Source organism: Corvus kubaryi, unplaced genomic scaffold (genome assembly GCF_017639235.1).
Source record: "Corvus kubaryi isolate FWS band 111438036 unplaced genomic scaffold, C.kubaryi_AGA036_p1.0 37396, whole genome shotgun sequence".
Classification (NCBI taxonomy): Eukaryota; Metazoa; Chordata; class Aves; order Passeriformes; family Corvidae; genus Corvus; species Corvus kubaryi.
The window spans coordinates 7,550,469-7,571,326 of NW_024581135.1; the positions used below are offsets into that span (position 1 = coordinate 7,550,469).

Below are 20,858 nucleotides of genomic sequence, written 5' to 3' on the forward strand. Positions count from 1 at the left end.
CGCCGGGTTGTGCCTGCTGGTTGTTCTTGGCTGTGCTGGGGGGGGCGCCCCCCGCCCGTCCTCCTCTTTCTCCTCCTCCTCCTCCTCCTCCGCCGCGCCACTTCCAGGGGAGGCTGGTGTCATGCGGCTGGCGCCGAGGGAGGGGTGCCCGGGGCCGCAGCAGCAGTGAGAGGCGCCGCGCCGAGCCCCTGCGATGACAGCCATGAAGGAGCAGCCGGCGCACCCGGGCGGCAGGGGGAACCCGCCGCCGCCGCAGCCCGACCAGGTGCGAGCCGCGGCGGGAGGCGCCGGCGAGGGGCTGGGGATGGACGGGGCGGGGGGCGGCCGCCGTCCCGGAGAAGTTGTGTGGAGCTGGGGAAAAGTATGCGGGAGGGGGACGGGGGACACGGGCGCCCTCGGGGCGGTTCGGTCGGGGAGAAGAAGGAACCCCGCAGAGCTGTGTCGGGGATGCGCTGGGGGCCGCCCGGAGGGGACTCAGCCTCGTCGGGATCCCCATCGGGGCTGGATCCCAGCCCCGGCCCCGGTGGCAGCGGGTCCCGCTGTACTTTGCGCTCCGCTTCCCCGCGAGTTGCGCCGGGGGAGACGCACGGGCGGGGGGATGCTGCCCTGGCCGCGGGGAGCAGCCGTGGCACCGCGGGAGCGGCCGGGGCTGCCGGCGGTGCGGGGCGCTCCTCATCGCCGCCCGCTCCGCGCGGGGCGGGCAGGGAGCGGCCGCGGAGGCCGGGGAGGGTTCCCGGGGGGATTTTGGCAGCGGCCGGGCGGCAGTCACGTCCCTTGGCCCGACGGTGCCGCCCCGTGGGCTGGCGGGGCTGAGGCTGGCGGGGTGCTGATGCCTCTCGGTAGCGGTGTTTCTCGGTACCGGCTAGCTGTCGAGTATCGGGCGGCGTCCGCATATGAGAGATGGTACCGGGGAGCAGCCGAACTTGGATGTCATGGTCACAAAATCGAAGTTTCCATCACCAGATCGCTGTGCCTGATGTTCCCGGGCGACAGCACTAAGGCGTCGGGAGGGATGGGACTGGCCCCCGGGGACCCTTCGGCGCCCGGGGCGGGGAGGGGGTCGTGCCGGAGCCGCAGCCGCGCACCTGCCCTCGGCACCCGGCGGGAGAGGCCCCCGGGCAGCGCTCGGCTCTCCCTCGCCCCCAAACACCTTAAAATATGCGAACTCCAATGGAGGGGTTTTTTTGCACATGTCCGTGCGGTCCGCTTTTGGTTCGGAACTCCGGCACGCTGAATGGGCTCACAGGACGTGGGGAACTGCATTTCACGTTTTCATTCTCCGCTACATCCATACGCGGAGCTTAATTTTCCGTCGATACGCTCGTATTGGGTGAAAAACAGCAGCAGTGGAAGCTGCTGGGCTCAGATCTGCTTTAGAAAGCCCGAGTCCGTGTACCCAGTCCTGCAAGCACACCCACATTCAGCTCTGAGGGGTCCGTCCAGTATCAGTGAACTCATTCATTTAAATAAATTTAAAGATGCATGCTTTCTGCTCGGAAATGTATGTACTATGGTACATTTTCATGTAATGCTGGTAAAATAATACATTTGATCTTTCTTGAATAAATTAATTGCATAAGTTACGTGATCTGACATAGATGGGTAACTTCCATCAGTGCTTAAATTCTATGCAAATAGAATTTATGGAAAAGTGAGGATCATTTTAAATGGACTCAGAGGTTCATAGAGCTCATAAATTTCAAGGACATTGTTTTTCTTTAGAGGGATACTGCTATTAGATGTAATAAAAAGTACTTGAACTTAACCAATCTCTATTTCTTTATATTCAGTTCAGAGATGTTGAATTGGCAATTATTGGAGGTGGAAGTCTTTTCAAAGCAGGATTAATATTGTATGAGAAAAATTACCAGTTTGGCTGCTTTTTTAGGTTGTAAGGAGAAACAGCAGTAAGATATCAATGTAAAGCACACTAAATATTAAGAGTTTGTCCTAAATATAGAAGTATGATTGCCTTCGTGCTGTGGAATTCTCAGCCTCTGTCAGTGGTGGATGTGGCAGTCACTGGTTTGTCTGTGGGCCTGGCTGAATGAAGCGTAGATGTGAAGTCCTGTATATTTGGATTGGGTTTTTCAGACCAAATTTGCTTGTCTTGATTAAAGTTGATGTTGAATCAGCTTTGGTTGCCTGTTGTCTTAGGTGCCAGGGAGATAATGCAGTATGGCATGCAAAATGCTGCTTTTAGTGAATAGCAAGTCTTTCTGTGGGTTTGAATGCCCATGATAAGGATGGAGGCCTGAATCCTGCAGTGAGCTCCATGCAGAATGAGGCCAGGGTTGTGGATGTCCATTCATGCACCTCTGCAGCAGCCAAGATCCATGGGACACGCTCAGCCCTGGCCAGGGCTTGACCAGAGGCTGTGTCTGATTTCAGGTTTGTTCTGGAAACCATTGTTAGTGCAGCAGCGTGGTGTGGCTGTGATCCCAACAGAAGAATATAATTGTTTCAAAGCTTTTTGTTGGCTTGTCATGGTTGAAGTTGCAGAGTGAGCATGCAGATGCTGTGGTGAGCATGGGGAGAAGAAGAGGGGTTCATATGTTCAATCCACTTTTCCATACTCCACAGCACTCTCATGGGCTTGCTCATATGGAAAATGCATCCTTCTTAGGGTCTTTAATAAATCCATCTCTGTCTGTGTACTCATGTTTCACATTTCATGTTGCTGGTGCGCTTGTGTGAACTTAAGTGTGATACTTGGAGTTTAGTATCTATTCATAACAAGAAGGTGTCTTTTCTGAGAAGGGTTTCCTGAGGCAGCAGGGCCAGCAAATCTTCTCTGGTAGAGAAGTAGGAAGTCCTAGAAAGAACAAGGAATTGCACCAAGATCTTCTAAGTTTAAATCTCTTTCCTGATTCCAAAGTCTGGTTCTACAGATACCTCTGAGAGCAGTCATACCAAAGGTGAAGCATTTCTGGTAAATGTATAGGCTTGTGACCCAAACTGGGATTTCAAATTACAGCAGGCTAATGCTGGAACTCTTCAGTTTAAAGAAAAGCTTGAGTTGGCTGACTGAGGCACCCGCAGCCATCACCTTATAAATAATTGGATACAACTTCATATCCAACACTTGATCTGATAGTACCTTTACACCAAGGCTCCCCTGGGACAAGGCATCCAATAACAACTTCCATTAACAGTGCTATTGATGTTTTGGTATTCGATTTGATAAATTAGCCAGATTTATTCTCACCTCACTGCTGACTGATGAGTCATATTTATTGCAAAAATTACAGTTTTATGTTCAGGTGGTAGATCTGTAGAAAGGAAAATAGCTGTAAATTACTTGTGTTTCTGGAATGCTCTATCCAAGTGCTCAGACTTCTGTCACTTGAGCGCTGTGTCAGGAGTGAACGTGGCTCCCTCAGTTCCCTTTAGAGGATGAAAATGAGTGGTTGTCATCTTGTAGCTCTTAAGAACTGTCCTGGGGTCTTGGACAAGGTTGTTTAGTGATCTTTTTCAGAAGGCAAAACCATTTGGTTCAAATATGTCAGTGGACACAGCATATTTGAAAAATCTAATGTACCTGAATGACTTGCTGGTTGATGAATGTTGCTGTCTTTGCAGATGACAAACTAAAATAATTCCTCTAGGTATTACCTTTGTGAGGCTTCAGTCTGTTTACAAAAAGCCAGATGATCTACACCACCTGGTGCTATTCACTGTTCTTTGTGTGTGCAGAGGACAGACCTTTGAAATTTATAATCATTTTCTCCTGAGCCTCTTTTGCTCTCCGAACCTGATGCCTTTTTAAAATTGATTTTAAAACAGAAAAAAAAGTGGATTTTTTTTTTTTTTTACTGTATATAATTTTAGAATCTACTACATTATTCTTCTTGAAACAGGTAAAGGACAAATCAAATCAGACATTGTGCTGTACTAACTAGGGACATTTTTTGGTAAGCATTTAAATTACATGTTTAGTAAACAAACAAGGACAACTGGCTACTGTTTGCTTGACTGTCATGATTTAAGGAGTTGAATTTTTCTGTCTCAGGACCAGTTCCTGTGGTCACCAGACAAGTGGCACATTCTAAAAGTACATCTGAACAAAAGACAATTATCTGTGTTTTATTTTTTCGGTGGCTAAAGCCAAAATAATTTCTATTTTTATGTCTTCATTGTTTTGCTTCTTTTTCCCAAAACCAGACTCTAATCTTGTAGTGGGAAAGATATTGATGGATAGCTGTGTCTGTCCAGAGCAATATTCACCTTAATGAGGTTTTGTCAAGGTGAAAGGGCTCTCCCTTGCCCCACTCAGGTAATTTCGAGCTTGATGGGTCAGGCAGAAACTTGAACTCTTAATCACATACACACAACAGTTCCAGTGATTTGAAAGACTTAGGTGGTCAGGTCCATGTCCCCCCACTCCTGCTTGTGTTCAGAGCTGGCTTCAGGCTGAAATAAGAAATCCAGTTCTAGTACATATTCCCAAGTGACTTTGCATTTTCCCTGCTTACCAGCCTAGTGGAACTTTTACCTTGCTTTGCTGTGGTGCTCTACCCGAACTTACTGGATTGCAAGGTTCAACACAATGTCACAAACAGTAGGAAAGAAAAGCCAATAGAAGTGGTGAAATAAGGTTGTATTATTATGCCCAGAATATTTCATAAAGAGCTATCATTTGAATCTTAACTTTTAAATTCTATTTCTTTCACTGTATAGAGGCCATACTATATCTCTACTGAATCCAGCAAGGGGGATTACAGGCTTGCAATATCTGTTGACTGTGTGACCAGTGGCACGAGAAGCTTATAAGAAAATGTGTTACCTGTGGTGGTTTGTAATATTGTTCAGGATTCAGATTCTAGAGGAAGGCACAGGATGTGTCATCTTTCCAATAGTACACGTGGTCTTTATTTGTTTTCTCCTTGCTGGGTGACTGTTTCGATGTAGTTCAGCTGTGTACCTGGTTGTGGTGATTGGCACAAAAAGCCTGAAGCTTGTCTTCCATCTTCACTGCAGTTCTTGTCTTCTGCTCTGAGATCCATAGGGCAGGGGTGAGCAGGATCTTGTTTTTGGTGAGATGCTCCTGATGTTAATTGAGGAGCATCTTTGTCTGTGACATCTGGTGACTGCTCTGAGGGCATGCACGATCTCGGGGAGCTTGAGCCGTATATGTTTTGCACATGAGGGTATTTCTCTGTACATCTCAAATTCGCAAGTGATGAGTGTCAGATGAGTGTCAGAAATTCACTTTCCTAATGCAGAAAACTTTACCAAGACCCTTCCAGTGCTTTATCCACCCTCTGCCCTGGGGCACAACCACAAAGAGGTGTCTGCTGGTGGACACAAGGCAAGGTGATCACGCTGATGCTCTCTTGTTCTTGGTACCCTCCCCTCATGGTTCCTGTGCCTTTTTGCCATGTGCCTTGCTTGCAAAGCAGCGTGTGGGAACCTAGGCAGCATCACCCAGCACCTGACTTCCAGCATTCAGAGCCCTCCGCTTGCAGGTGGATTAAAGGGATTACTTAATGCAGTAAATCAGAAACTGTGAAACAGGGCAATCTTTTTGGCTCTTGTGTGTTAGAAAGAATTGCAGGCATGCTGCAGGTTACTTAGTAGCCTCAGATATTTGAATATACATATTGTATTAGCTATTTTATTATGTATTAGTCAGTGTTTTATTCCCAGCATCTTCCAACTGAAAGTATTGCTTCAGGTAAGCTGTTTTGATAATTAACAAGAGGGAGGAACTCTTTAAGCAGAGATGTTGTTTGATGTTATTCTCAAATTTGAAAGCTATCATTTTATCACTTTTTAATAACTTGGGGGCATTTGGAGAATACATGCATGTGTTAGTGACACACAAATATGACCACTGACTCTCTTCCCATGGTGGTGGTAAAGAATGTAATAAATGATCCCTAGAGGGATATCGTAGTTTTTCTTGTTGTTGTGTTTTGCTGTGAGTTTTTTTGAAACTAACAGAGCTTTGAAATTTGTCTGACCTATGGAAGGACTTGTAGGTGTACAAGTTTGTATTTCACGTATTTTACTTCCTTTAACATTGCATCCAAAGGCACAGGTCATCTCACCTGCTGCCACACCTGCCTGTGTCCTGCCACCAGGTACCTGTAACTTGTTGACACCATCTTTGTAAGTCTTACGGGACCTGTGTCATATTTCAAGTCGATGCATTAGTCACAGAATCTTGGATATCTCAAACTCTGTCCCTTTCCACTTTAATCATACACTTATATGCTTCACTCATCTGCATCGAATGATGTTCATTAATATATGATAGTAAAAAGCACAATGCTGGTGGTGACTGATGATGATAAATTACTGTATTTATTCATTAGGAAGGACATTGGATGACCTACAGATCCAAGGCTGAAGCTAAAAGACCTTTTCTAATCTTTCTTAACACTGCTGGTAACAGCCACGTAACTTACTACGTGTTATTTATGTAGAGAATCTGTAAATAGTTTTGACTGATTCGAAGATAAAATAGATAAAACCCCTCTGGCGTTTGGAGGATATTGCCTAAGAAAATCAATTAGAGAGTATTAAACAATGTGATAATTTAAGGAAAATAATGATTCTTTAAAAGCTTTTGGGGGCATATTTTAGACTGCCTAGGGCAATATTTGCAATTTACATTCCTTTGGGGAGGAAAGAAAAGCATTTTGTAGCTTTCCAAATAACAAACCAGGCCAATATTGAAGTTTTATTTTTGAGAATGTGGAGAGAATTCCGAATGCCAGTGGGAAAACTGTTAAACTTGCTTGAAGTGCTGGGCAAGTGCAAGAACGTAAATCAAACACTGCCAGTGCGAGTGATCATTCATCCCCCGTGTTTGTTCTCTCTGCTCCTGGCAGTGCAGAGACTGCTGACCTCCTTTCCCCCTTTCCCATCCTCAGGCTTCAGAGCCCAGTTAAATCAAAGCCTTTAGGATATATTGGGGGAGTCTTTCAGAGCAAGGGTTTGAGTCTAAGTACACTTAATTAGCAGTGGTGGTGTGCGGCAGTTTTGAGTCTTTAGGAAGAGCTGTTTAAATCAGTGGTCTAATAACAATTCTAAATAAACACATAATGGCTCTAAAAGTTGGGTGGCCTGAGTAAGGGCAGTTCAAGAAGGTTCCCTTGGCTTGCAGTACGTTTCTTTTGGGAAAAGCCATGGTAGTGTTTTAGTTTGGATCAAAAATGTACCAGTGAACAAATCCTGACTGACCCTGATGAATTTTGTCTTGCACCCCAGAGCAGTTTCAGACTGTGAGCTGGATTCCTTTAGGATGAAATTAAAGAAGCTGATGCTGGGGTGCACCAGCTCTTGATGGGTATTGGGTTCCTGGGATCAGACTGGAGCTGGTCCATGTAACCTCCAGAAACACAAAAGCTGTGCAAATCAGGTCCTTAATACGTGGCTTCCCTGTCCAGTGCTGCTGCTCTCTCTTTGCTACGCAGCTTTAACAAACATAGAAGATGGTGAATACATGCATATATTTAAAAGCAGCTGTATGATTTTGGTTTGTTTTTTTCACTTGGCTTAGGCCTGGTACAACTACATTGCATGACTTTGTCTTTTTCATTGCAACACTGGGTCTCTTACATGTTTGTAGGTATTTGTTTGCTGTTTTTCAAACATACCAGTGGTTTTTTTCACCCTGGTCAAGAGAGAGATACATTGACATGAATGAATGAGTTGCAGGTCGTGGAGAGGTCTCAGTTTCACAAGAGATGCTTATGAGGACCACTCAGAATCTGAAATAGACAGGAGGAAACAAAACGAGTCTAAGTCTTTCTGGAGGTTTATAGATCATACGATCTTCTGTAGCTGAGATTTTTTTCCTAGCTCTACATAGGTGGATGTATCTGGAAGAGTTGCACTAACGTGAAAGAGGATGGAGATTACAAAATTGGAGAGTAAAAGCCCTTGTTCTGTTCTTGGCTGATTGCAAAATTTCTGTGTGACTTGGGTGGGTCCTTGAAGGCTACAATTTCAGAAATAATGGCAGAATTTGAGGTGTGTTGTTTTGGGAATTTGAGATGTCAGAGTTGCCTGTGATGGATCTCCAGTGCACGTTTGGGGAAAGCTGACTGCCTTTTTAAAATGTTACTGAGCAATGCCACAGAGAGGTAGCTCACTTATGGTGGTCTGTTAGTAAGACAGTGGCTTGTGGTCAACACGAGTCTGACTCTCTGATATTTGTGTACTTCTGTGAGAAAAACACTAAGATTTAGGAGTGTCCTCACAATCCAGAGGAGTCTCAGGAAGTTGGTGTTACTGGTAGTTGGCAAAGAGTCTGGATTTCTGCCCTCAAGGCAGAAACCTGAGATGATATGAAATATAGTAATCACAGTGGTTGTCATTTAGGGTGCAGTTACTGCTACCAAAGTGTTGCACTTCCATATATATCTGTGTTTGCTGTGCCAGTGGAGGAGCCTCACAGGTGTCTGGGGTAACACATGTGCTCTTCCTGCTGAGGGGTTATGGCACTTTGTTAATACTCACCCTCGAGACCATCTATGCAGCCTAGAAATTCCAGGTGGAAGATTTTGTATTTATTTCAATGTATGTTGTTTCTGTGAATGGAGTCTCACATTAGAAAATTTGTGTAGTGCTGAAAAAAAGACTGTATTAGAAAATCAGTTTAATCTGATTTTCTTGTACCATCCATTCTCCATCCATTATTCCAGGAAAATAGTAAATAAAGAGCATACTTACGAATGTTGGGTATGAACCAGTATAGCTTTCAATGATTATCCCTGAAGTGGTTAATAGTGCTAAAGGCTGTATTTTATCTGCATAATTCCGTGATTTTGGGTAGAATTAGTATTCCCTGTTTATCTAACCCCAGCAGATAAGGGCTGAAAATCCCTTCTCTGTTTCTGCTGCCAGCACAATCCTGTGTGACTTAGCTGAGCAGGAAGGACTCTTAACCACTCACCTATTTCTCAATGATCTGTGGATGCTGAAGACCCAGCTCTGAGTGTTGCTTTCATACCACTGTGAGTCTTTCCATCATTTCTAGGAATTTGCACTTACACTGGTAATAAGGAGGAGAGGAGCAGCACACAAAAATTGTCAGCAAATTGCAAAATACCTGAGAAAAACAGGGTGGGTTTTTTTGCCTGTCTGTGTTGTGCTTAGTGTGCTCAAGTAGAGTATGGAGTAATGAGCCATAGTCACATTTACATGGAAACCACTTCCCCTAATGAGGGGAATGGCATTATCTATTTTACTGTAGTGGATTTCCATTAAAAGCAGGACTTCAGCACATCCACCATCTAAAATGTGGGCTGGCACGAGCTTGGTGGAAACAAGGTACATAAATAGGAGGGATGGGATGGATGAGATGGAAATCTCTGGCTGTGACCAGCTAAGGGAGAAAACAGACACAGTGTAAGAAATTCCTTCCAGGTGCTGCTGTGTGTTGCAATTGAGTGCCTGATCTTGCACAAATCATAATGAGAAACAACAGGTACATAAAATGAAAAGAAAAGCAGAAAGGAAAGTGAAATAAGGAGCGTATTTCTTAAGGCAGGCAATTTAACCCTTGGAACAGAATTGCTGAGGTAAATTTTGAACTCTGCGCCTTTTGATGTCTTTAAATGAGAAATGGTTTCCAGAAAGATGCCCAAGCAAAAATTTTTGGACCTTGGAAAAAGGTAGTATTCCAGGGAAATGTAATGGCTTGCAGTCTACAGGAGATGGAGTGATGGGGGTGCCTTGGTGAATCAGTGAATTACTGGTAGTTTTACTATTGTTGATAGTTGATACAAATGAACTCCTATGAGGGAATAAAAACGACCTTTATTGCAATCATCTCTCTTTTTTTTCCCTTTCTGCTGCCTGACAATGATAGAAAGTTCCTCCTCTTCTTTTTATGTGCTACTGTAAATCTTTGTTGTAGCAGGAAAGGAATAATACGTTATCTTATATCTGAGTTAAAGAGAACTTTTCCTGAAGAGCTGCAGACTGAAGAATGGAATTCTACTGATTTCCATGCAGCACTTGGCAAAACTTAATATATATTTACTTCGGGATCTAAAAGCTGCAGCTGGAAAGCATTTCAAAGGCTGCCCTTTGGCTGGGTGTGGTCAGCATTCATCCGTGAGCTGGTGTTAACTCTCGTGCCAGGACCTTGATCTGGCTGTCAGAATTCTGAAAACTTTTTTCTTTTTTTTTTTCTTTGTTTTTATTTTCCTCCTTGAAAGAGCAAGAATTTTAATTATACAGCATCTCCTTTGCTACAAATTTTTTGAGGAAAGTAGTTATTTTCTTTTTTAATTTTTTTTCCTTTCTTTTTATTGCACAGACTGTTGCAGTGAAAGTAACTTGATGTGTGTCTTCCTTGTGAATGTGTAATATGGTGGTTTGGTTAAAGCAGGCACGAAAACACATTAACACGTGTTTGGTGGCTTTAGCAGGTCCATGTTGGGCTGTGCAGATGACTGATGTCCACTCAGCTCCAGTGGAGTGACTCTATCTGTTTGGTGGATCACTTGTTCTGTACCTCAGGGAGGTGTTTTTCTCCCAACAAGTCTTGTTTTACATCTGGTGTATTGGGACTTGCTCTTGAGACCTGGCCAAATCTAAAACATTGTTTTCCTGCATTGCATCTTTCTTCCTGACCCTGCACATAATAGGTAGACAAAGTCTGTATTTAAAAGTATTTGTAGAAGCAATGTTTAGTCACTGAAAATGAGTTAACTGGTTCTGCAAAAGCTCTTGGATTTAGCTGACAGACCACTGGGAGGCTTTTGCCCTTAAGGAGTTTCTTGAGGTTCTTGGTATGGATAAAGCTGTACTTTAAATTATTCAGGTGTTTTTCAAAGTAATTAAGGCTTCTAGCATGTAATGTTTTATGTATGCAGGTTAAAAATGAAGGTTGATTAAATCACGACGAAGGGAAGTTTATTCACAAACGACAGACAGTAATGTCTCTTTTGTGACTGGTAGAATGCTGTTGAGCCCACTTCATTACACTGAATATTGAACCATTATATTAGTGCCATTTTTTCTAAGTGATGGTATTGTTAAAAAGCAGACAGTAGAATTTGATGCAGTACAGCCCTGGCTGTGCTAAATAGTGCAGAATACTTCTTTTTTCTGTCAAGTATCTGATTTATAGACAATTTTTCAGCTTGTGTTTTTGAAATGGCCAGGTGAGCTATACAAAACTCAGCAAGACCAGGAGGCAGGCCAAAGTAATGATTTTCTTGTTGAAAAGTAATAGACATGCCAGTATAGCATGTAATAACAGCAGGTTTTACAGAGTGCTGCAGAACAGTAGGAGTGTGAAACACACATGTGACATAAATTATCTGTGCATGCATTTCTGCAGAGTTTTGGCTACAGTAACTCATTCATACTTTCTTTTTTTTTTTTTTCATTCTTTTTTCCAGTCACTGAGAGTTTCAATGCATGAACTCCTTCAGCCCTTTAAAAACATCACCCAATTTCTCTCTTCTGGATTGAGTACCTTATCCTTTGGATACCTGTACTTGCTGTACAGGAACCAGTGACTGGTCTTTGAAATCTAACAACAAATCAGACCTCAGTGTTGCAGGTTCCAGTGCTGTCTCTTGTCATCCTCGTTCCTATCAGGAAAAAGAAAACAAAGAAACACCTACGACACAAATTTAGAATATCCCCCATGTGCTGTGTCAGTGTGAAATAGCTCATCTGTCCAAGTATTTCTTAATTATTCTAAGTCTGCTTTTTTAAGGGCTACTCCCGTAGTAACACTGGGGTTTTTTACTCTTCTGAGAGTGTTCCTTGGTCATTGTGAAGATCTGGAGGTATATTTTGAAGTGCACCAGCAGAGATGGTGTGTTGCCTTCAGTTCAGTGCAGTAAAGCTGCAGCATTGTTTTGTCCTGAGAAAACTCAGGCTGGCTTCAGTTCCTCTGATACCTCATTATTCTGATTTATAGTTGTCCATAATTTTTGTCCATACTTTTTGGATATTTTATATGAGCACACACAAAGGCACAGCTGCATTGTCTGCATGTCTCGTGTTTCCATTCCTGTACTCATCAGCCCATGTCATGCATTGTAACAGCTCGTCCCTCTGAGTCCTCCAGTTTCTCTCTTTCATGGTATCCAGGGAGGTCTGGGGCCTCCCCTAATAATTTCTGTAAAAAATAAAGAAACCAAACTTGCTCAGAATTATCTGTGCAAAGCTTAGAATAGGCAGTGTAGTTTAGAAGAACCCTGATTGTTGGAGAGAGACATTTCAAGTGTGTAAATCCTTTAAATTTCATGAACATTTGAGGCAAATCCATGAAATAAACTGGTGAGCTCTGTGAGATATCTTAAGGGACCCTTCATCAGTTTCCACTGGTCCTGGAGAAAACATAGGAGTAGGTGTTTCTTAATCAGCAAGGGTTTCACATTTTTGTTCCACTGAGATGGAAACTTCCAGGTGATATTATTAGGTTTTTTTCCACATGGGAAAAGATTCTCCTTTTGTTTTTGTTCTGCCTTGAATGAAGTTTTTGTTTTTAATTTTAATCAGGCTTCTTATTTTAATCCCATCAGAGAAAGAGAATGTTCCTATGGAGATAATGTTTTCGTATTATGAGTAAGTCTCCTGCAACTTGACCTTGATGAACCACTGACACTGCAATGCCCTTTCTGTTTTTTGTTTGCTTTTTGTTTTGTGCTCTATTTCGTTGTTGTTCTTGTCTCTGTGACTCTTTTTGCTACCAGAAAAATTCCTTACCTGTTATCATATGAGCTCTTTTCACGCATTTTACGGATTAAGTTTTTAGTAATACTTATGAAAAATACATCTACTTTCTGAGCGTGCTACAGTCCTCTGAGACTTGGAGGTGTCTGTGCCTTACCTTCAAGTGTTTGAAAACAGCTCTCAGTTATCAAGATTTAATATCATTTGGGAAAAATCAGAAGTTAGTTGGCTTTTAAGATACTGCCCAAAGGCAATGCATTCAGCATGCAGCCTTCTCTGATGTTGGTGAAGCATGAAATTTGAGAGTCTCCAGAAGTTCACCTCAAGTATAAAACTTCTAAGTAAAAACAGGATTTGGAGGGTGCCAGCAGGTTAATCTGGGTGAGGGTGAGTTGTTTTCACCAAGAAAAGCCTGTTTCTTTATGGATCTCTGAACCAGGGCTCCTGGTACAGAGGCCCTCAGCTCTGAATCTGTCAGAATCACAGAAATATCCCATATTTTCTGGTGTACAGGGTTGTAGGACCTTTCATTATTTCTCTTCAAAGCAGCTACTGGTTTTTCGAGGGTTCAATTCTTCAGCTACATGACACCAAAGATTCTGTGTTTCTGTGGTTTTGTACTTCAGCAGTTGCAGTTCAATTCTAAGCGTTTCGAAAGTTTTATTTATATTGTGACAGGGCTTCAATCGTCATCCAAGATTGAATTGCAGTTGGAGCATCGAGGGAAACAAAAGCATTTTCTGAAGTCTGAATAGATAGGATAAGTATCAAGTGGATAAAAATTAATACTGTTATCTCCATTTTCCATTTTTCTGTTTCAGTTTTTCTAAAATAGCTGTGAATTGATGTGATTTGCAGTTTGCATTGGCTGTCTGGAATGGGGAGAGTGTCTTTCCGTACAGAGGAGAAGGGAGTGAAGAGGATTTCATTCTCTTGAAGTGATTTGATTTAAAAAAAATCACTACATAAACAGAATATTTGCAAACAATCCCATCAAACTGGAAAAAGAGGCAGCAAGTTTGTGTATTAGGAAAGGAAGTAGCTGAGGGTCTCCACGTGGTTTGACTGGAAACATTTAACTAGAACTTCAGGATTATTTTCATGGTGACCTTTCTTGCTCAAGGACTTTTGGTGAATATTAATAGTTCTATGCATATAAGGAATTAATTTAATTGAATATCTTCAGTATGCCATATAGAGATAACTTTAACCTGCTGCAGTCTGTGTTATAATTATTTGTGTATACTGACTCAGAGAGTTCATTCTGAATCCACTGCTGGTATCTTGACCCCCCAGATAAGTCCCTGCTCTTTGGACCATGCCAGCTGCTGAGATACTGTGGTCCTACTTTGCTGTAAGGCCCCAAAACCTTCGGAGTCAGACCCTGAGCATGGAGCAGTGAAAGTGGAGGCTGCAAAAAGCCTCTGGAAACAGTAATTGGAAGATGAACCAGTTGGTACTTCTGAAAAGGATTGTGAGTGCATTCATCCCATTTCAAGTCTCTGACCTTTTTTCCTCCTTTTTGGGTCCATGCCCAAAGACTCTTTCAGAAACTTGCAAAGAGTCTAATTCTGGAAGAAACATAATGGTTTATTTTGGGTTTCATTATTTTGCCACTGACCAAGAGTAGCTTTTTGTGCCTGGATTTATGATTTATGGACATGTATAAAAGCTATTGTCTGTGCTTCCCCTATGGATTATTCATTTTTTTCTTTCAAAATACACTCACATCCCTGGAAGTTATCCTAGTGCTTGCAGTCGAATGTGGAAGTTTGGAGGCATCAAATCACTTGTGATACGAAACCAAACTGTAGTTGAATGTAACGATACCTGCTTCCCAGGAGGGTTTACACTTTGGGTAGTGAACATTTGTGATGCAGTTTGAAATGATACAATGGTAGGTGCTTTGAAAATGTTCCCCAGAACACTAGAAGGGCTCATAAACATGTAGCTGTTACGTTGCGAGTTACTTAAGTTTTCATCCTGGGATATGTGTTGTGTAAATTCAGTTGGAGATTTTATCGATATTTTCTTGGATATTAATGAAACTACAGGTAGCCCTGCTGCTCAGGGAGTAGCTGTGTTCTAATTCACTGTGCTATGGCTTTGAAGAAACCAGCCTTACAGGAGTTTCTCCATTCTTACAAGATGTGGAATTCATGAAGCTGGATCTGATCCATATTAACTTTTGCTTCCAAGCAGTACAGCTTAGGGCAAATAACCCTTTCCTCTAAGCAACATCCCTTGTCCTCCACAGTATAAGCCAGTCTTGGTAGGAGTAACAGAACAGTGACTAAAAAACTTTAATCCAGTCATCCCCAATCCTTGAACATTAGGATAAACCACTCAATCCCATTTTCCTTTTCAGAAATGTTACATAATAAAGCCACCAGTTGTCTGGATGTAATCTGCCTCTAGCTCCTGTGCTGCTGGTCAGAGTGAAGGGCTCCTGTACTGGATTGGATCATGATACACCCATGAAATAAATATAAGGAAAATATTGCAACAGTTTGTGGTAGTTTTATATTATTGTAATAACAGATTTTAGACAAAGTGTTGATAGTTTAAAACCTGGGAAGAGGGGTATGGCATGGGTGGGCCACCCACTGTGCACCACGGCACAGGACCAGTGCCCACTGAAAGTGTGCCAGGTCCTGTGAACTTGGGGTTGGACTAGTACCCTGTGTTACAATCTCACCTCTGACACCAACTAATGTTAAGCTCTGCTGGAATAATGTTAGGATCCCACTCCTGAAATAATGTTAGGGTACAAATTAAAGTATGAACTAGGCCATATGCTAAAGTCAATGGTACAGATCTTATTTAACAGCAAGGAGTGAGAGAGAGAGATGGAGAGAGAGAGAGAGAGAGAGAAATTGAGACAGAGAGGGGTAGAAATAATAAGAGACAGGGGGGAGAAAGAGAAAGAGAGACAGATTATAGTCAGCACCATGTGTCCCTGCAGTCCAGCTGGCCCTTCTTCTGGTCTTCTTGGTGGTGAGGGTCCCCAAGTGTTCTTCCAGAGGCACCACTTTTATACAGCCCAAGTCCCGGGTGTCCAGAGGCATTCTCACAACTCAGGATGGCATATGGGTGTGTAAGCAGTTTCTTCCTTTCCCAAAGTTTGCCATGGTGGGAGTTTTTGTCAAAAATGGGTTACCCAGATCTCCTTCACCAGGCCTTGCATCTTCCTGTTGTTGGGTCTGTGCTTTTCCCACAGTCTGCACAGGAATCTTGTCCAGTGTGCTGGTTCCATACCTTTCATGGTGATTTGCCACCCTTTGGAGCTGTAGATGCTGATGTGTGTGTGGTTTCATCTCTCCTGGCCACTGGCAAACCTGGGAAGAAAATCACAGACTGAGCTTGCAAACACTTTGCTCTGGAGTGTGACTGATCAACAACATTCAGAAATGCCAAACGCTCACAACATCCAGCCTGAGGTACTTGGGGTTCTGAAAACCAATTTAAGGCAGAAATGATTACAAACCAGTAGACAGTAACCAATTTTCATGCCACTGTGACAAAGCCTTTTCAAATAATTGCATGAAAATACAACTTTGAAACATGTATTTTCTGTATTTCTAGTGCTATTTATCAGATATGCATCAAGTTGTTAAAATTAATCTCCATTTGCTAATTTCTTTGAAGCAAAGCACTACGACTCTGACTGCATCGTTATTAATCCCTCGATTTTACCAACATGTGGACATCAGAAGGGATGCTGTTTTACTTTGATTGGGCTTTTATGCAGAGAAAACAGCACATGCTCTGTCCATCTGCTTCATTAAATGGTAAACACAATTCAATTTTGTAACATTTTAGTGCATGGGCATTAAATATTTTGTGGACCTTGAGTAGCTGTCTGGCTGTTGTATTTTTAAAGCTGTCTTCTGTTCTAGGTTTCTGGGTTGCCTTCTGTGCTTTTTTCTTTTATTTATTTATTTATTTTTATTTTTTTTAAATTTGAAAGTCCTCTTACCTGACTTTAAGCTTTAGATGAAGTTCTTAAATCAGCGGGGAGGATGAGACAAATTTGACGTATTTCAGCAGAACAATTCAGGCCATCAGTCTTTTGTGGTTAATTATAGAGGGAAGCCTGGGTGACTTTGCTCTTAAATTAGATGCTTGCAACGATGGTGAAATGAGTCTGGATCTTAGCCTGGTGAAATGATTTCAGATCCCAGTACAGGCAGGTTAAATCTCCAATGCAAAAATTTTTTTTTTTCTTCATTGCTATTAAAAATGCATTCTCAGAGTCAATTTTTATGAACATTTCCTCTGCATAAAACATAGCAATGTATGAGCTGGATTTTCTTCAGATGTTTGTGTGCTTTTCCTTTTGAAATGGAGAGCAAACAGAATTAGGAGGAACTAGGCAAGACCATCCCAGCCAGTGAAGAAAGGGGGCTTGGTCTGCAGTGCCTTTGAGCCATTGCTGTGATGGTGTGAGGCTGCTGAATCACAATCACAGGGTCTGCTTCAGGGCTCATTTGTACCCGAACAGTGCTGGCATGATTCTGGGGATTTATTAGAGTTATGTCATGATTTCAGAGTTGTCTCAGGCTGCTGGCTCCCAGGAGAGGAAGTGGCATTGTGTCAGAGTGTTCTGGTGGCACAAAATATAAACCTTAGACAAAGGTGATTGACAAAGATTAATGTTTTGTAATTGGGAACATTAGAGGAAGCTAAAGACCTTTTTACTGTGTATTTTTTTAAAGCAAACAGCAAGCTGTTCAGAGAAGGATAGTGTAGATCAGCATAAAACCTCACTTTTCTGTGTAATGAGAGCATTAGTTAGAGTTCAGTAAAAATTACTCTTTGCTTTGAGTTGTTTACTGGCCCTGTTCATGACAGCCTACCGATACCTGTGAGGCTTGAGCTGAGGACCTGAGTGTGCTTTGAGATCCGCACTTAAATATAGCACAGATATTACATTTTTCACTTCTGAGATGTTTTTCCCCCTGCAATTTTAAGGAATAATATTTTCCTTATGTAGCATCGCCCAAGCTGTTAACAGGCTTGTTTTATGCTTTTGCTGTCACATGAAGAGAGGGGAAATAACCATCATAGCAACTGTGTGGCTTTAGAAGGGAAAGACAAAAGTGTTACCTTTCTCCTGAAAACATCAGCTATAGGACAGGTGGGTTTTTTTTCCAAGTGTTCTCATCAAGTTGCAGTAAAAAGGTTTTCTCCATTCCATTTGAGTGCCTTGTGTTAGGGTTCAAAACCAGTTTTATCCCTGGATGGCTGAAGTCAGGAAAACTTCTGTACAGACCATGGCACAGCTAACTCCAACAAGGAAGGAGAGAGGATTAAAATCCTGCTCATCAGAGTAGAGAGCCGACCCCACTGCCCTGAGCTCTTACACTGTGAATGGCTTCACTTGTTGGCATCAGGGTGAGAGCTCTGTGTTGACTGGAGCTGTTCAGACCTCGCAGGCTTCGTTGTGCTGGGCTGCCTCTGGTTTGGCTCTGCAGCCCAGGAATGTCGCTGCAGCCCTGAAAAGAAGGAGGTGACAGAGGTGAATTATTTTGGACCTGTGATCAAACAGCATTTTCAATGAGAAAGAACAGCAAAGAGAACAGGCTGTATTGCAGAGTCCTCCTGACTTCCCCCTGCCTTCCACACTGTCTCCCTGCGTTTTGCTGTGCTGGAAGACAGTGTGTGCCGTGCTTCCCTGGTGCTCTGGCACAGGCAGGTGGCTGTCAGGGCACTGCTGCCAGCCACTCCAGGGGCTGTCCCACATCCCTGTCCCACATCCTGCACATGATAAAGATTTGTTTGGAGAAGTAGGGAAGGGTAAGGGTGACTGTTTCTGCTACATGAAGGTCTATGGACCAAGCAGGGACCCCATGGGATAAAATGTGGCAGGAAACATAACTTAGATACTGTTGACAGCAGTAAGGGGTTAAGGAGAGATTTCTTCTTCCCAGCAATGTTTTTTTTTTGTTGTTTCTTTTTTTTCATTTGTGGTGTAAGCGCATCTTCAAGACGCAATCTCTGTGTTTTTTCCACAAAAGACCAAAAATAAGATTTATATCATATAAATGTGTGATTGCTTTAAAAGGTTTCTATTATTAATAACCATTTGAGAGCACAAGGTTCTCTAATGAAGAGCAATAATAATCATGTAAAGTCTTTCTGTATAATAATGTTGCTGGGACTTTTTTGAAAAATATCTCACAGACAACTCTAGATGTCTGCTTGGTAAAACCAAAAGTCATTTCAGCACAATAGTGCTTTCATCATTATGAGAGATAAAAGAGATTCTGATGGAAGACATTTGTGAAAGGTATGTTTCTAAAACCTTTCTCAGCAGTGGAGCCCTGCAGGATGCTCTCAGCTGGTACAACATGTCGTAGAGCTTCAGGCCAAAGCTGTGTTCAAGTGGGTATTGTTTCACCAGCCACCCTTTCTAAGGTCCTAGCTAGGGGCTGCTTGCCACCTGTCTGTCTGCTGGATTAGTGTGCTAAGAAGATGAAAGGCTCCAGCTATTATGTTTTGGAAATAAAAAGTTCACAAGTGTCTCATGTTTCAGCTATTTTTTGTTTGCCTGTGGAATCCATCTTCTCCATGCACCAGTTTTGGTTTCCCCAGTATCTTTTTTTATTTTCTTCTTTTTGAAGGTGGACAGCAGCAGATCCTTCACTCACAAACGGCTCTCAGGAGTTACAGCTGCCGTAGGACAGGCTTGGCTGATGTCCCATCAGGTTGTATGTAGCCTTCCTCATCAAGACAAGAGCCCTAAGACACAGATAGCATCCCACTGGAAATCAGGACATTTTAGGATTCATTTTTGCATCCATGGCCCTCGTCATCTTTCTCTTCTTTTTGCTGTCTGCTCATTGCTGCCACAGCGCTGCTGTGCCAGGGCAGGTGCTGGTGTTATTATCTTCTCCCATGTGTTTTAGGGAGTTGAGATGCCCTTTTAATGAGATGGGAAGCTCTAGACTGCTGGATGTGGTTTGGATGTGGTGCAGATCACGTGTCCCTCTACATTCTGCACATCAGACCCTTGTCAGGATGTGCTCCTGGCAGCTGTGGCACCCTGTCCATGGCCAAGATCCCCAGGGCTTCTGTCAACTGCAGCATTTTCAAAAGTTGCATGAACACCTAAAGGCAGACAGGGATCCTATATGTACCCATTTGTATAATGCTCTGTCAAGGAGTGACTGAGAAGGAGGGTAGCAGGGCATGGTCTTTGGAAGTGCCTTTGTGCACTGCTGGAAATAGACTGGGAGTGGTTTTGCCCAACTTCCCTGGGTGCAGATGTTTCCAGCAGGCCCTGATGCTCAGGAAAATCTGCTGGGTTTGTGCTGCAGCCATCCTGGGGCTGTGAGCTGGCTGTGGGCAGGCTGTGGGGTGAGAGTCTGAGACCCTGGGCAAGCCCAGCTGCTCAGTTCTGGGGTGAGCTGTGGCCTCGATTTGTGGGTTGAGGATGGAGCTGGATGTCTCAAGAGGAGTGCAAGGACAGACCCCCGGAAACGCAGCCCCTCCCCTGGCTAAGCACAGCCCCCCTCAGGAAACATGAGCAGCCATCTAGGAAATGGCATTTTAAGAAACTGTAAAATCAGCAGATGGAAATAATCAAATTGTGCCTTATGTATTTCTTTTGTCACTGACTCCTGTATTAAGCTGTTCAGTTATTAAAAGAAGGAAACCCCCTTGAGATCTCTCCTGCCTTCAGAAGTGCTGGGCAGGGTGTATCTGGATCCACAGGGTGCTGGTTGCCTGGAAGGTCCTGGTGCCATAACACAGCAATCTATATTCACATGCTGTGCTTTCATCCCAAGATCACAGAAGAAACAGGATCATTACTGTATATTAAAGAATTAATTGTGTGGCTTAGTTTATTGGCAAAGCTGTGCACTGAGAGTAGAGAGCTTTACCTTGCAGGTAGCAGAGGTGTGTGACCTAAGCCATGGAGTTCATTTCTGCAGTTGATCCTGCATCCTGTCCAAACTTCCTTCACCTCTGGAATCTCATCTTTGCCCACAGCAGGGTTCAGAGCCGTGCCCCCAGAAAAGAGCCCCGTGGTGGATATCACACCCATGGGATTTTCCAGGGGAGGAAGGTGTTCATTTTCCCCAGTAGTAGGCAGCGCCTTTTGGTCGTGATCTGAGGTGGGAAGTGAGGAGCAGGGCTCTATCCCTCTGTGTCTCTTTGGAGGTGTTTGCTACAAAGCCATAGGGTGGATCTGT

General features: G+C 43.2%; 1 protein-coding gene across 3 annotated transcripts in view; it reads left to right on the forward strand.

The window, feature by feature from the left end:
- Nucleotides 1-20,858, forward strand: part of DPP10 (dipeptidyl peptidase like 10) — a 454,002-nt gene that overhangs the window by 201,045 nt on the left and 232,099 nt on the right. For 2 of the 3 annotated variants that reach the window (XM_042040819.1, XM_042040821.1), the window contains exon 1: nt 50-265. The exons of the other annotated variant lie outside the window; for it this stretch is intronic. In XM_042040819.1, coding sequence (XP_041896753.1) covers nt 194-265 — 72 coding nt within the window. In that variant the 5' untranslated portion in view covers nt 50-193. Of the gene's footprint in view, nt 1-49; nt 266-20,858 lie in introns of those variants that run through there. 3 annotated transcript variants of the gene reach the window in all.